At 46.5% G+C, this 17,073-nt stretch overlaps 1 protein-coding gene across 1 annotated transcript in view; it reads left to right on the forward strand.

Moving 5' to 3' along the window:
• Positions 1-1,956: 1,956 nt before the first annotated feature.
• clasp1a (cytoplasmic linker associated protein 1a) overlaps positions 1,957-17,073 on the forward strand; it is a gene marked incomplete in the record, with an annotated part of 124,885 nt that continues 109,768 nt past the window's right edge. Inside the window, 1 exon segment of the mRNA XM_048239903.1 lies at positions 1,957-2,233. Within this exon segment, the coding sequence (XP_048095860.1) occupies positions 2,039-2,233 (195 nt within the window).

Here is a 17,073-nt window from a genome sequence, read left to right on the forward strand (position 1 = left end):
GTGAAATGTTTCGTTACAATCGGCCGTAGACTTGATATTGCTATCCTTATAAATTTACAAAAAGGGTAGTCAACCAGACAACTCTCTTTCTCAATAATCTGAATTTTAACAGATGTAGTGATGTATGAAATATAAAAATAAATTACTTGGTGTTAGTTTGGGAATTCCTTTCTCACACAGGGATATGGGACTATGTCTTTATAGCAGATGTTCAACGCAAACTCCCTCGCTAAGAATCTTATGTAAACGCTCAAACCGCATTTGGTCGACTGACAGGAAGCCTAGCCTCTGCCACAGACCTGCTGTAATCGTTTGCCGCTTGGCAGTCTTAGCATTGCATTAAATTGAATGCATTTTGTCCTCAGCTTGGGCAATAAAAAAAAACTTATTGTAAAGGTGTTAAATATATGGACGGGCACTATATAGTAGCACACTGTGTTCTCCATTTGTTTTAGAACGCGCAAGAAAGAAAAGTAACAAGGTCTAAAAGTAATTTCACGCAAACTGGAAATAGACCGGTGATGGAGCTTTTATTAGCCGACTCATAGGTTGTTCTGCTGTGCCAATAACGTGAGCTCACCAAACCACTGTAGTCCATGGCAGACTCGGAGAAACAAGGAATTTAATGATGTCATACATAGACCCCCCCTCTCCTTCTCCCCTCCTTCTCCCTGCATGTAAACGCAGCCGCCGTGTTGCTGAGTAGCCTACGCGACTAGCATTCTTGTTTCTGCGCTGTCACCGCGGAGGAGAAAGCGCTTCAAGCTATTTACGGCCGTCTTTGTTCGATACGTGTAAGCTGTCTCTGCTTCTTTCGTCAGCGTGTGCCGCCGCAGGGAAATTCGCACATAACACCACCTCCTCAGAAATACTACACACTGACATGAAAAAGAAAAAAACAAAACAAATATATTTTTTGTTTCGTAGAACATGACAACTTTTGATTGATAGAGAAGGAGAGTAGCTCACCACAAGCGGATATTAGGGGTGGAGAAATGTGCTTCAGTGACATTGTCCCGCAGGTCCACTGTTTGATAATGTAGAGTGCGGCATTCCTTTCTGGTGGACAAAGCCCTTTGTTTGCAGATGATATGCTGTCAGCACCAAGAGTCTGTTAGAAGTGAGTGAGTGTGTGACAGACCGATGTTTGATCTGATGTAACAACTGCTTTCCCATTGAACGCTCACACACTCACACAAACATAAACCAGGGACTATTCAAGGAAAGATCCTTGCCCAGACTGACATGGTTATTAAGCCAGTATCTGAAATTACATAGTTCATAGTTTTGTTATGTCTCAACACACACAATTTATCCCACCCACCCAAACACTTATTCAGGTGCTGACATGAAGTTGGAGGCCTCCTTCTCTGGCTAATGCTACTTTTCTGTCTTCCTCTCCTTCTCCCTCTCCTCAGGCAGCGAGGAAAGAAGCCACCTCTAAATAATGAAGCGTAGCCCTACTGCACTCCTCCTCAGCTGCTTCAGTTACCTCCTCCCCCTACGCTGCTTCCCCTAGTGGCCTTGCTCCTGCTCTATTGTGGCCTGGACCGGTCGGTCGGTGTGCTCTCCGAGTGTGTGAAAGGGAGAAATCAAGAGTGCGGTTGGAAGAAGGAGCACCCTCGTCAGCTGTCGCTCACACACACATATGGTGCATTGTTGCCATTCCCAAGCTAGCATCCCCGTGGCTAAGCATCACGCTAGCGTGCGGCTCACAGAGAGAGGCCTGCGTTGGAAGGGATAAAAATAAAACCGACTTGATCGGACTGTGTGTGGGTTTTGGGTGTGTGTGTGGGTGTGTGTGTGTGTGTGTGAGTGTGTTTTTGCGAGAGGGTGTGTGTGAGTGTGTTTTTGCACCCATGTGTGTGTCTGTGGTGTGACTTCTTTTTTTTCCGGTCACACACAGGCACTCTTCCCTCAAGGATTAGTGTGTTTTTTTTTATTTATTTTTTTTTTTTTTTTAAATAATAAGGTTTATTTATTTTAATTGTCACAACAACAAAAAAAAACCTACAATCACCAGCTGCCACCTGGAGCCATGGAGCCCAACATGGAGAACTGTCTGGCTCAGGTGCTGCAGAAGGATGTAGGGAGACGGCTGCAGCTGGGCCAGGAGATCATCGACTACATCAACGACCGCGAGAAGTCCCACGACCTGGAGCAGGACCAGTCCACGCTGGACAAGATGGTGGAAGGCGTCGCTACCTCCTGGGTCAACTCCAGCAACTTCAAGGTGAGGAGAGATTTGGATCAGGACGAACAGGCCATTTTGGCAGCTTATTTGGCAATGGAGTAGGAAGCTGCTTCTCTTGCTGATGTCTCAGAGACTGAGCCAAGTGGTTGATAAAGTCTCTGACATTCAACAGGGCTTACAAGCACCTCATGGAATGTAGATGGATCTGTGCATAAATTGTTGCGTCCTTATTTGGCAGTAATTCCGCTGAGTGATTTAGCTGGTCTTTTGGAATGGGGTGGCATTCTAGAATGTTTTGTTTACTCTCTCTCTCTGTTGATTGGTTAAGTCTGATATTTTGGTCGAAATTGGTTTTGTTATTTAAGGGCATTGTGCACCTCAGCTACTGTTCCATCCTGGAATTTTAACAGTTGCCTTGACCTTATGGTGCTTACACCCATAAACCAGACTTGCTCTTCTCTGAGTTGGGTAGAAACCTGCCTGTCCTGTGTCCACTGATCCAATTCAGTTCTACCAGAGGATTGTGTGAGAGGGCGGCACTCTAGGCCTGCAAGCATCTGCAGAAACCAGTTTATGTGGCTGTATTGGTCATTGAGGAGATGAGTGAGCCATCCCCCTGAAGCTCCATTAGTCTGTGTAAAGTGCGTTTGTTTGTCAATACGACATCTTGCTCGACGTTTAGCAAATAGACTAGCAGTTTGTGTAAGCCTGCTGTTCCAGCGAGTATGAGATAAGGAGAGGGAGAGATTTACTGTGCGTGTGCCTCTGGAGGACATGTTAGAGACGTCCGGATGCAGGAGTGCTCAGTCATGCCCCCCCTCATCCATCGTGTCTATCTCATAGTGTAATTAATGGGGCTGTAAGGCTGGGACGCGTGCCAGAAATGATCTTAGGGCCCGTGGTAATGGCACTCAAGTCTGCCGAGGTTGACCACAAAGTGTGTTGTGTTCTTTTGCTAATCTGCTGGTCCTTTGTCTTGCCCCCTCGTCTAATGAAATGACAGATATATATATCCATGTCTATTGTATAGACATTTTATCGTTTTGCTTTTTTCCTGCAATTATTTCTGTTTTGAGTGTAGATGAGCAGTCAGGGTTGACAAGTGGACGACCAGTCTTTTCCTCGTAGATTTCTCTTCACAATCAAGATCATGCCCCATTCAGAAAGGTGCAGTAATGGTCTGATCGATTAAATTGATTGGTTGTTTCTTTGGCAATTTCCTCCAGTGTAGAAGCCTACTTACATCAGTGCTGAGAGGTTTTTGTGTCGGTGTAAGGCTAGCAGGCAAGAGGCAAGATTTACTGTATGGTTTTATCCCTTATGTTGACAAAATATGCAGTGGGAGTTCGGTTTGGTGTACGTGGGGAACACTTAGACCAGCAATGTTTTCTAATGTATATATTCTAGAATTCAATGTAATTGTTCTTTCAGAATGTTACTTCTGCTCTGTAGATTTCCTTGCCATACATATTGAATGCGTTTAGTCCATGTGAAGGTATATGAGGTGTAATTAGTTTGCTTTTGTCCACTTCTGGTTGATGAACAGAATCATTTGCTATATGGACCGCAACCTAACGATTCTTGTTTGGGTTTCGCCCAAGTGGATGGACGTGTCCTTAGAGCTGACCCCTTGACTCAGACGGCCACTGATCAGGTGGCTAATGTGGAAATCCGCTCAGGTGCTTTCGGGTCAGATTGTGTCCAGTCCAGTCCTGTCCTGTTAGTGACTGTGCGTGTGTTTTTGGGGTTCGGGGGGGGGGTGGTGACTCTCTAATGGAGTGCTGCTTTTGAAGCCTCTGCCTTTTGAGGACCATTTGGGGTAACTGGGCCGCATTCAATTCCGACCCACATCACATCAGGCCAGCTAGCCAGAGCTCTTGGGAGCCGTCCGAGCAGGAAATGAAGAGAAAGATCCATGCCGCAGTGGTGCTATTTCCATTTGAGCTCTGGGTGGGACATCACTGATGTTATCTGGGGTATTTATTAGGAACATCAAGTTGCATTCAGTTTTCAGAGCGTTTGGATAGGAGGGGGGTTGAACACATTGACTCGTAGATTTTAGAGTTCATCGATGACTAGTTTAGTCTTGGAGAACGTAGTGAGCAGGAATGGTTTATCCTATTTGGTGCTGTGATAAATCTGTTATCCTCTGACGCACACACTCTGTTTTGTGGCGCATCCTTGTTAGTGTGTTGTTTAGAGGAGAGATCTTTTATTTTCATAGTCATAGATTTTTCATCTTGTTTTGATTCGCTCTGCATAGAGTGCTTAGGGGCTTTGCTCCTGTTGGGTCAGTCAGAATTGTGTGTGCGTGTGTGTGGGTTGGCTCAGCTATGATTGTGCAGATGTGCCTGTCTTTGTGCAGAGGAACCATGCTTCAAAGCTTTCCTGAGCAGTGATTTGGAAGGTGTTCTTGATATTATTCAGCTAGGAAGGTGTGTGTGTGTGTGTGTGTGTGTGTGTGTGTGTGTGGAGATGGGGAATGAGAGTGAGGAGGAACATGAGTGAGTACATGTTTATGTATTTGTGATGGAGTTCGAGAGAATGACAGAGAGAAGACTATAATGCAGATAGTCTGTGAAGCGTGAAATGGGATTGCACCATTCTTCTGTGCCTGCTGATGGTCTTGAGTGGACCCGCCCCCATGCCCTAATCTGGGTGAGTTCTCAATGCTTCCTGTTACTCCTGCAACAAGTCAGTCAAGAGTATGCACTCTTGATATTCTTACACAAACTCCATTACTGTCTGTCATCATAGCTTCTGTGTGTGCATGTGTGTGTGTGTGTGTGTGTATGTGTATGTGTATGTGTGTGTGTGTGTGTGTGTGTGTGTGTGTGTGTGTGTGTGCGTGCGTGCTGATGTGCCACCTTCACTAATGGCAATCTCAATCCAGACATCAATCATATCAATAAGACATTGTCGCAGTGTGAGCAGTGATCAGGCCACCTGATATCCCTTATCATGCCACTGATGCCCCTCACCCCCCTCCCTGTTATGAGGAAGACCATTTAGATCTCAGCCCTCACTAGTGCACCACAAGATTCCCAACATCTCAGTAGCTTAGCTGTGCTCATAGTGACTGTAGTGAATATGAATGAAGTTTCTCTCTTAGGCCAATATTCTACTCTCCACATATGTGGTTACGCAATGGTTGTCTTTGGTACGAGAGACATGCATTTCATCATCCGAGGGTTTATGTGCAGGCAAGGGAAGCACCTGCATGATTGCGGACTCAAAGCAGACTATAAAATAAAATGTCCAATATAATCGGCGTGTTATAACCTAATAGTGTAATAAGAATAACCAGGGTGTGTGTGATGTCCGCAACTGTCTGTGCAGGCAGGATAATCAGGGCCTAACCGTGACCTCCTCACGGTCACTCTGTCTCAGCTGTTGCTCTTGGCGTCTCCTCTCCTTTCCTCTCCTCTCTTCTCTTCTCCTCTTCTCTCCTCTCCTTCTCACAGTCACTCTGTGTCTGGTCTCAGCTGTTGCTCTTGGCGTTTCCTCTCCTCTTCCCTATTCTCGTCTCCTCTCCTCTCCTCGGGCAGTATGGAGTCCAGTCCAGCCAGCGCAGAGCAGCAGCAGCAGCAGCACTAGCCAAGCGTTCCAGCTCACTCAGGACAACTGTGTCTGGGAGAGCCAGCCGTGCCGTGGCAGCTGCTGCTGCTGCGTCAGAGGTGGAGACACCAGGCCAGTGCCTCCCGATAGATAGATAGATACTTTATTGATTCCCAAGGGGAAATTCAAGAGAATTTGTTTCCACCCAGTTTCGAATTGGGGACCTTTTGCGTGTGAGGCGAACGTAATAACCACTACAATATCGAATCTTCCTAATGGCATCAGAGAGAGAGAGAGAAACAAGAGAGAGACAGAGAGAGAAAGACAGAGAGACAGAGATAGACAGATCAAAATGTCAATTTGAACGTTTCTTTTGTTTAGCTGTGGTAGTAGCACAACAAACCCAGAGTTGGTTCTGAATGCTTTGAGATACTGCACATCTTCCAGCCTGTTAAATGTCTCCAGACACAGCCTTCATTCATTGAGGAAAAGCCTGCTCTGGAGAACCCTGCTAGCCTTGGAGCAGTGGAGGAAATGAACACAACTCAGTTCTGGTTTTCTTTTGGAGTCCGGAGTGTTTTTTTTTTTTTTTTTTTGAAGTTGCCATTTTAGTTGTTCTGTAGCTGTGTACATTCTTTATCTGCAAAAGACTAAACCAGTGCTAATGGCCCGGTGCATAACACGGTGTCTGGCCTACACACATTCTTATGGTTGGCTGTGATCGCATACTGCTGCTAATGCACTGAGGACTGTACATGACATGTTGCAGGACAGAGAGAGAGCTGGGAAGAGAGGCAAAGTGTGTGTGTGTGTGTGTGTGTGTGTGTGTGTGTGTGTGTGTGTGTGTGTGTGTGTGAGAGAGAGAGGGACTGCAGCTGACCAGTGCAGTGTGGCAGGACATGCCACAGCCAGAGGTGTAAGCTTGCCTCCTGGCTACAGTCCTGGCAGATGTGCTCTGATGCTAGTCACCAGTGTGTGTATGTGTGTATATGTATGTGACTGTGTGTTTTTTTTTGTGTGTGTGACTGTGTGTGTTTGCTCAGACTGTTGATATCGAGCCGATCCAGCAGCTGAATATTCTGCCTCTAAAGCAGATTAAAGATGAAATGTGCTAAGCAGAGGAAGACGGGACAGAGAGAGGGATGGAGGGAGAAAGGGATGGATGGAGAGAGAGAGGGATGGAGAGAGAGTGAGGGATGGAAAGAGAGAGAGACAGGGATTTAGAGAGAGAGAGAGAAAAGTAGGAGGGAGGCATAGACAGATATATGTTTAGAGAAAGGTGGGCGCAGTGAAAGGGACAGAAACGTAGAGCTTCCGTAGTATCTCTGGACGGCAGACAGGCTGGAGGTCACCCCGTCCATCCATCGCCTTTTTGTCTGCAGTCAAATCTCTCTCTCTTTCACTCCCTCTCTCCCCCTCTCTCACTCCTTCTCTCCCGCTGGATCAATCTATCTTTCTTTTCTCTCTCCCACTTCTCTTTCTCTCCTCTGTTTCTCTTTTGTTATCCCTCCCTCCTGCCTCTCTTTCTCTTCTCAGACTCCCTCCATCCCTTTCTCACTTGCCCTCCATCTCCCTTTCTCTCTCTCTCTCCCCCTCTCCCTTTCTGCCTGTCTGTACCTCTCTCTCTTCCTCCCTCTCTCTCTCTATCTCTCCCTCCCTCCCCCTCTCTGCGGTGCTGGCTGTTGGGTTCAGTGGGGACACTCTCCCTGGTCCTGATGTGAGGTGACTGTCTGGGCGTAAAGTGTTTTCCCCAGCAGGGCTCCAGAGTGAGGCTGACGAGTCTTCAGTCCTGCAGCTCTGCGGCCATTTCACCAGCACACACCACCTCCACCACCTCCTCCTCCTCCTCTTCCTCCTCCACCACCTCCTCCTCCACCAACACCACGCCCTCCACAGCGGCAGCATTTCAAGGAGACTGTTATTAAGTTACGACTCCATAGAGACACAGAAAGTATAAACCATCGTCATGCCAGACATCTTTTGAAAAGATGGAGCTTATTTTGTGCTTTTGAGTGACTGCTGCCAGTGTAACAGGATGTCTTAACACAGTCTATTCAGTTTGGACTGTAGGAATAAGTCATTACAGAGATGTCAGGCAACAGTTACAGGGATGACACACACGATGTGCAGGAGATGGGGTGACCCATAGTGGCAATATCGGCACAGGAAAGAGTCATGGACATGACAAAGCAACGGCTGCCATTGAGTGTTCTTGTTTAGGAGAACCCAGCGCTCCATCATTCGTGGTTCTTTCTAGTGTGTGGAAAGGATGCATCGGAGGCCTCGTTGAACAACTGCACCTCCCATTGTTGGGGCATCTACTGGAAGCAACTGGAATCCATGCATTTCCACGGAATTATTTTTGGAATCTGATCCCTGATAATACCTGTTCATTCGCATTAAAATCGCCGACTTTATCGTGGACTAAATTCAAGATGGCGGTGAACGGTAAACTTCCTGAAGGTACTGTCTGCATAAATCGTCTTGTAAATAAACTACCTCGTTTTAAATGTCAGGGCCTTTGGAAGTCTACCAATGAAGTATGGAGCTACTTTGAGCCTCGTAAATGGTGTAAAACAGTGATTTATTTGCATGGCTAGGCCAATGCCCGAGGCACCCCCATCGAAAATCTTTTGGTAGCATCGGTTAACTAGCGCCAGATTTCGGAGTGCAGGGGACAAGCCGAGATGAGCTATGAGACATACGTTCACACTCAATATCACACCAGAATTCTCCTTTAAATGATGAAGAGACTATCCTTCTGAACTCTCTCCCTCTTCACGGTGCTTGCTCAGTGATGGGCTACTTCTGAACCCTCTTCATGGTGCTGCTCAGTGATAGGCTACTTCTGAACCCTCTTCACGGTGCTGCTCAGTGATAGGCTACTTCTGAACTCTCTCCCTCTTCACGGTGCTGCTCAGTGATAGGCTACTTCTGAACCCTCTTCACGGTGCTGCTCAGTGATAGGCTACTTCTGAACTCTCTCCCTCTTCACGGTGCTGCTCAGTGATAGGCTACTTCTGAACCCTCTTCACGGTGCTGCTCAGTGATAGGCTACTTCTGAACCCTCTTCACGGTGCTGCTCAGTGATGGGCTACTTTTGGGAAATGCTGCTCCGCTCGGGTCTGCTGCTCCAGATGTTGTCTCTGAGTCGAGCCAGAGAGTCATCGCTCATGTCACAGGAAGAGGCTCTTCCTGTCGTTCCTGTTGTTGTTTTCTGCTACGAACGTTCGATTTTTATCCCTTCTTCCGCCTGGGCATTAGCCAACTGGTCTCGTCTCTGTCGGTGTGTTCATTAGAGTGGCCGCGTGCTCCCTCGGACGCTCTCCACAAGACTCCCCGCAGACGCAGGCTCCAGTCCGGCTCTCCTCTGATGGGAAACAGCATTTGCTTGGGTGGGCACAAATGATCTGAAACGGCCATTCAGTAATGGTGATGTCACCTTGAAGCACTTGGTACCTCTGAATTGTCCGCTGTATTCTAACCAGCAGGACTGAAGTCGATTGTGTTGTTAAAATAGTTCACCATTAATTTAAAAAGCTGGTTGACCGGAAGGGCTCAAAATTGTAACTTTTTGTCTTTTTTTCTAGCTGGTTGACAACTAGCCTCACTGATGATTTGATGAACTGTCCCAGGTTTACTGACTGGAGACACTGGCCCTGTTGTCCTTCAGGTCCAGCAGATTTGGACCAGACCAGGTTCAAGTCACTCCTAGCAGTTGTCTGATTAATCATATTAGGAGCTGGGCTATCGCAAAACATGTTCACTTATTAACTGCCCTCGCTGAATTACTGTGTCCAATGTCCACCGACAGACACACACACACACACACACAGACAACACAGTGAGTTGTTTGGATTCTTTCTTTATCTCTCGCTGACATGCTCATATATATAATCTATGATATTTATCACTCATTTGCTGATAATGGTTCATACAAGTGAAAGTGATCCCTCTTCTGATGTGGAATCCTCAGTGCTGCTGTGTTGCTGACCTACGCAGACCTCTTTAAAACCAAGGGGTCAGTCACTGGCACATAAGTCATGCAACATTACACAAGAGTGGGACTTTACTCTCTCTCTCTTTCTTTCTTTCTTTCTTTCTTTCTTTCTTTCTTTCTTTCTAACTCACTCACACACACACACACACACACACACACACACACACACACACAAGTAGTCATTTAGAGTCAGCACCTCTACAACAATCTACAACACGCAGGTTAAAAGTGAAACTGCAAGGCTCTGCCAACCCTGCCTCCACGTGCTTACACCAACCCTCATTTGACCTCATCGCTTTAAAAGGGTTAATAGTCAGGACACCACGCACACACACCTACGCAGACAGACACACACGCACGCATACTGTACGTACACACACAGTCACACACACACAGTCACACTCACACACACAAGCTTTCTTCAAGCTGTTTTACTGCACAGTGGAGGTCCTCAACTAGATATTGCTCCTAAGTTGATTAAGGAGAAGAATGGACCAGAGATAAGAGAGACCGAGGGAGGGAGAGAGGGAGAGATGGAGAGAGGGAGAGTATAAGTATAAGTAAATATACTCTTTTGATAGCGTGAGGGAAATTTGGTCTCTGCATTTATCCCAATCCGTGAATTAGTGAAACACACACAGCACACACTAATCCCGGCGCAATTAGCTGCCTGCATCAACAGCGACGCTCGGGGAGCAGTGAGGGGTTAGGTGCCTTGCTCAAGGGCACTTCAGCCGTGCCTACTGGTCGGGGTTCGAACTGGCAACCCTCCGGTTACAGGTCTGAAGTGCTAACCAGTAGGCCACGGCTGCCCTAAGAGAGAGGCAGTGATGGAGAGAGAGAGAGAGAGGGAGAAGGGGAGAGAGAAATCAAGAGAGAGAGAGAGATCGAGAGAGCAAGAGAGAGAGAGAGAGAGAGAGAGAGAAAGGGACCCTACAAAGGCCTGTTGTGCTGTGAGCAGTATCTAGGCGCCTTCCTGGGCCGGTTGTTTTGTTTTGTGTTGTTTTGTGTTGTGTTCATACAGGCTTGTTTTGTCTCGGAGTTGTTGAAGTTTCGCTGAGTTCCCCGTGGCCCCCTACGTTTGACCCACTTAGATTGTGCTGCCATAGGAAAGGGAGGTATTGGGAGAGGAAAAGCATTTCTACTGTTGCTTGTTTGGTAGAAATGTGAGTGATGTATTGTAAGTTGGATTGCCATGAAGCTTATTTTGCGGACAGGCCTGACTGGCACTGGAGCTTTGAGCTTGTGGGCTTCTGTCAGGTAGTAGACAAGATGAGATTTACATTGGGCTGCTGCAGGCTGGCTGGCCGCTTAGGGCGGCATGACAATGTTGTCTCTCTCTCTGTCTGTCTCTTTCTCCTGTCTCTGTCTCATCATTTACTCAGACAGTCAGTCAGACACACACACATACACACACACACACACACACACACACACACACACACACACACACACTGGAAGCAGAGAATGGTTTATGTTTGGTTAAATGAAATTTGGCCTGCGCTGACTGTGAGCTGAGCTGATGGCATCAAAGAGGCTCGTCTAGCGTCTAGCAGCAGCAGCCACAGCACCTATAGTGAGACTCAGCTGCCTGTGTGTGTGTGTGTGTGTGTGAGAGAGAGAGAGAGAGAATTAGAGAGAAAATGAGAGGAGAGAATGAAAGAGAAAATGAGAGGAGAGAAGGAATGAAGGAGAGGAGGGGATAGAAGGAACGAGGGAACGAAGGAGTGGAGAAGAGGAGAGGGGAGAAGCAGATAGCTCTGCCTGAGTGAATATGGGGATGTTGCTCCTCCTCTTTCTGCACACTCCATGCTTTTACTCCCATTGCTATCTCAGAGGAAGGTGATGCTGATAACACCTGAAAACAGGCCCTGATGTGGCCCTAATGTGCCCTCAAGTTGACCCATATTAGTGCTAGATCAGATCTGCAGGAGCGGTCTTAGACAACTGCTATCTGACTTGTCCATCTTCACCCTCTGCCTATACTCCGTGTGTGTGTGTGTGTGTGTGTGTGTGTGTGTTGTATTTAGTGTGAAATATGGACTTCATGTGAGCAGTGTGTGTGGTTTTTGTACTGCATCTGTTGAAGTGTCCCTTGAATTGATATTCATGTGTGTGTAATATGCTAATGTGTGGTTAGCATGTGTGAGTGAATGAGACTCTGTGTGTCTAATATGTAGAGTGTTTTAACATCCATGTAGACTCGGTGTGTGCGTGCGTGCATGTGTGCAGTCCTATGTGTATAATCAAACATGTGCACACAGCCCCATCAGTGGTGCAGTAGTAGTGTGTGTGTGTGTGTGTGTGTGTGTGTGTGTGTGTGTGTGTGTGTGAGAGCACGCATGCGCGCTTTTGTGTTTGTATGTGTGTGAGACTGTGTGATGAGAAAGGAGCCAGGTTGGCAGCAGGGAGACGCCATGTTGCCACTGACGACACGTGGAGCAGGGGCTGATGGGATAGCCTAGATCCTGTAGGGGAGGGGCATTGGAAGAGAAGAGAGGAGAGGAGGGGGCGTTGGAGGAGAGGAGAGGCGAGGAGAGGAGAGGAGAGAGGAAAGGAGGGGAGGAGAGGAGAGGGGTAGACTGCAGCCTTCATGAACCTGCTGTCATGAAAGAGAGAGAGGGGGAGAGGGAGACATAGTTTGAGAGAATGATGATTTGGACAGGCTGCCTGTCTCTCTCTCTCTCTCTTGTCTCCTCCTCCACTCGTGCATATTCACCAGGCGTCTTATGGCACATGGCACATAACTTCTCGCTTCATTTTCTCTGTGAAGACATCTCTATCTCTCCTCTCTCTCTCTCTCCTCTCTCTCTGTCCATGTCTCTTTTCTTCTTTTCTTTGTGTCTCACTCCTCCTCTCTCCTCTCACCCCCTGCCGTTCCTGCCTCCTGAATACTTCCGTGCTGCAGTGCAGCATGTCAAGACTTTGTTGTCTTTTTTCCCCACTGTTCCTCTCTCTGTCCTATCCATCCTGTCATCTCTTTATCTTGTCTTCTCCCTCCCTCTCTCTCTTTTTCTCTCTCTCTCTCCCTCTCTCTCTTTCCTTCCCTCTCTCCCTCCCTCCTTTGTTTACTCATATGACATGTGCTAACAGGAGCAGTTGTGTTGTCAGGGTTTCCTGCAGCCTGACTCAAAATGGGATTTCCAGTAAAAAAAGAAAACACACACAATCCTGCCAAGTGCAATGAATTAAGCTTAAATGATTTTCTCTCTCTCTCTCTCTCTCTCTCTCTCTCTCTCTCTCTCTATTCTCAGTTCAATTCAATGTTGCTTTATTAGCATGACTTTACAGTGGCAAAGCATCTCTCTCTCTCTCTCTCTCTCTCTCTCTCTCTCTCTCTCTCTCTCTCTCTCTCTGCTTTATTGGCATGACAAATAGTTAGACATTTGTATTGCCAAAGCAGTCATTACATACATTGAACATACAGGTATAAGACATGGACATAACAACAGACAAGGAATGTATCAATGAAATATGTGCCTCAACAGACATTCATATAGGCAGCTTATATAGTATGAACTATCGTAATGTCATTTTTAAACAGAGGATAGTGAGGGTGCGTGTGTGTGTGGCTAGAGATATATCAGTGTGTGTGTGTGTGCGTACGTGTGTGTTTCTGTGTGAGGATATGTACAAACGTAGGTTCAATGTAAGTCACTCACTGTCCCTCAGTTGGTGGCAGGCGAGGATGTACTGGGCAGCTATGATACAGCTGGATTTGTCTTCACCCAAAATAAAAGGTAATTTGCTTTGGATTGGTAGAGTCATACATTTAGGATATTTTTCTTCAAAATTTGGGAAGTAGATTTCACGGATTGTTTGAAATGTTTTGCATTCTGTTAAGAAATGGAGTTCAGTTTAAACAACATTGCCATTGCACTGCTTACAAAAGTGTTCTTCTCTGGGCAGCCAGGTTTTCTTGTGTCTGCCAGTTTCTACAGCTAAGCAGTGGTTGCTGAGTCTGTATTTCGTCAAAATGTTTCTCAAATTGGTTTCTTTAATTTTAGTCAGGTAATTTGCAAGTGTATACTCTCTGTTTAGGGCCAAATAGCATTGCATTTTGCTTTGTGATTTGGTTTTTGATTGCCAATATTGATAATAATTAACTTTTAAATATGAGGAAATTTGCTTTGGTGGAGTATGTTGCGTAATTTGGACCTGGTCTTGCACGCCTGGGGTGTTCGTATGTGTTAGTAGAAAAGGTTGGCTGTGGACCAGGTTGGTAGGAGAGGTCTTGTCTCTCTCTTTCTCTCTTTCTTTGTGTTTGTTTCATGCCCCTTGATATTTATGTGTGTGTGTGTGTGTGTGTGTGTGTCTTCCTTCTGTGTGGGCAGGTAATGTACGTGATTAAGTATTGGGGTAATAACACTCCACCTTATTTAGACTGTCTCTCTCTGAGCTGCTGCATGTCTATCTGGCCGATTTAATAAGGTGATTAAATGGCTTCCATTCTCTACCACTCCCTCTAATCTACCGGCATGTATTAAAGCATTGAGCTCTATATATCTCTCTCTCTCTCTCTCTCTCTCTCTCTCTCTCTGTGGTCAAATTAAAATTGAGTTTGCCTATTACAGCCTGGTGAAGAACGTAGAGAGGTTTCTGGAAGGGTGGAGTGGGGTGGTGGTGGTGGTGGTGGTGTGTGTGTGGGGGGTTAGGGAGGATGGTCAGGTGCATTTTAACATATGATGTATTGGGATTTTTATGTATGAATGTATTTATGTTTGTATGTTGCATCAGGCATGTCTTGATTACATGATTTGAAGAATGATCCAATAAATAGGTGTTGAACCTTTCTCTCTCTCTCTCTCTCTCTCTCTCTCCCTCTCTCTTTTCCCCCTCCTCTCTATGTCTATAGTTCATTATGCTATCATACTTATGGATATCAACTCTCTCTGTGGGGAACTTACAGTAATTCAGAATATGAAAATATGAATATCAACTAATGTGAGTCCCCTGATCTGAGCCGTAGCCAGAGCAGATCTGTGTCATTCTTAAGGCAGATCCGCCTCAAAGACGGCTCTATTCCGGATAGAAGCTCGAGGAGGAGGTGTCATGCTCATAAGCCATTAAGGCTCTTTGTGGGATATCAAGTGTTTAGCTCACAGTGTTCTCACAGGCCTGTTCGCTCAGTGTCCAAAACACCTAATGCGCCGGGGACGAACTGAAAGACAACTGACTGATTTATTCTGCCTCCTTCCTCGCACTTTTGTCTTTCCGCTGCCGTTCTACTTGGCATCTTAATCCTTAATCCACGCCAGCCCATTGCCAAACATCTCTGGTCTTGGGTCATTGCTCTCTCATCTCTGGTCTCTGGCTCTCTCTCTCTCTCTCTCTCTTTCTCTGTCTTTCTCTGTCTGTCGGGTTCTCTCTCTCTCTCTCTCTTGGGTTCTATCTCCAAACATGAGCAATTCCTTTTTTTTTATCCCCCCAAAAGTCGGAGAGCTGAAAATAGGCTTAGGCATCTGTCCCCCGGTGGCCTAAACCCCCTGATGTGGCTCTGGGCCAGAAAACCAGATCCATCCGTCTTCTCCCAAAACTCCCAGTGCAGTGCTGTTTTATGACCACCCCCTCAGAGAGGCACCATCTGTGTGTGTGTGTGTGTGTGTGTGTGTGTGTGTGTGTGTGTGTGTGTGTGTGTGTGTGTGTGTGTGTGTGTGTGTGTGTGTGTGTCTTCTCCTTTCTCGGGTTGTTTCTCTTTAGGCCCATTTGTTAATTGTCTGTAATTAGGAGTGGACTCCAGGCTGCAGGGGGCTGACCCCACCACTCTGTCCCCACCACTCTGTCTTAAAAGTGCAGCAGGCAACATTTACTCATAGTTTGGGGAAAGACAAATGTGCTGATTATTGGGTGACAACCTGACCTTTTGTGGCTGTTTATTTCTTGCGTACAACACGCTCCATTGACTTTTGTTATGACCCTGCTCTGCGTGTGTGTGTGTGTATATGTTTGTGTTTGTGTGTGCATGGGCTTGTGTTTGAGTAAAAGATGACTGTTGAAAATCACCGTGGGCCTGTTTGAGATGAGACATCAACTCCACCACTCAGGTTGTTTCATCACTGAAGGTGTGCGTGTGTGTGTGTGTGTGTGTGTGTGTGTCAGAGGCATAAGAGTAGGAGGTGGAAAGTACATTTGTTTAATCATGAGGAGGAAAATATGCTTATAAGTAATTGTGTGTGTGTGTGTGTCTGAATAGTGCCCTTGGGTTTGAGAAAGCACCTTGGTTTTTATGTGTGGTTTCACTTCTGGTTTCTATTCAACATTCACAGATAAGAAATGATGTACTCTAGCTCTCTGTCTTTTTCATTACTGGAGAAAGAGAGATAATGTGTGTGTGTGTGTGTGTGTGTGCGTGCGTGCATAGTTTTTTATTGGAATGGTGGAGTGATATTAAACAATTCAAATGTGTATGTTTTTATTAAGCTCACACAACTCACAGCCTGTTGCTGTTTATCTATTAGACTAGCTGACTCAGCATTTATTATAGCTAACAGATACAGACCCATAAAACTACACTGCAAAAATGCAGTGTCACAATCCCTGAGTCAGTTGGTAGAATTATCAGCTTTTATTGATGTCATTGAGGCTACTAAAGTACTCAGAATCACAGTAATGGCAGTAAACAGCATCCTTGTTTACTCTGAAGCAAAAACACTTTAGACTCAGACGCAGTAAAGAAAGGCCCTGGCTGTAGATGCAATAAGCATCCTTTTGCAGGAGGGTGAAGTGTGCATGTTCAAGCATAACTCCAGTGCCTTGTTAGAGTGTTGTAGGTACTAGTTGGGCTATGACCTGTATTGCTTGTATTAGCTGATGCTTTATTATTAAGGGACACATGAACATTTTAGAGATCAGAGTTGGCGTGTGGATGTGGAGTTGGCGTGTGGATGTGGAGTTGGCGTACGGAGTTGGCGTTGGCGTGTGGAGTTGGCGTGCGGATGTGGAGTTGGCGTGTGGAGTTGGCGTGGGATGTGGAGTTGGCGTGGTGGAGTTGGCGTGTGGATGTGGAGTTGGCGTGTGGATGTGGAGTTGGCGTGTGGATGTGGAGTTGGCGTGTGGAGTTGGCGTGTGGATGTGGAGTTGGCGTGGAGTTGGCGGATGTGGAGTTGGCGTGTGGATGTGGAGTTGGCGTGCGGATGCGGAGTTGTCATGTGGAGTTGGCGTGCGGATGCGGAGTTGTCATGTGGAGTTGGCGTGTGGATGCGGAGTTGGCGTGTGGATGTGGATTTGTCATGTAGATGCGGAGTTGCTGCGTAGATGCGGGTGCAGTGGAGCAGCGGTAGCGTCACCACGTATAACAATTGGTCGTCCCTTGAATCTGATC

This window comes from Alosa alosa, chromosome 3 (genome assembly GCF_017589495.1).
Source record: "Alosa alosa isolate M-15738 ecotype Scorff River chromosome 3, AALO_Geno_1.1, whole genome shotgun sequence".
NCBI lineage: Eukaryota > Metazoa > Chordata > Actinopteri > Clupeiformes > Clupeidae > Alosa > Alosa alosa.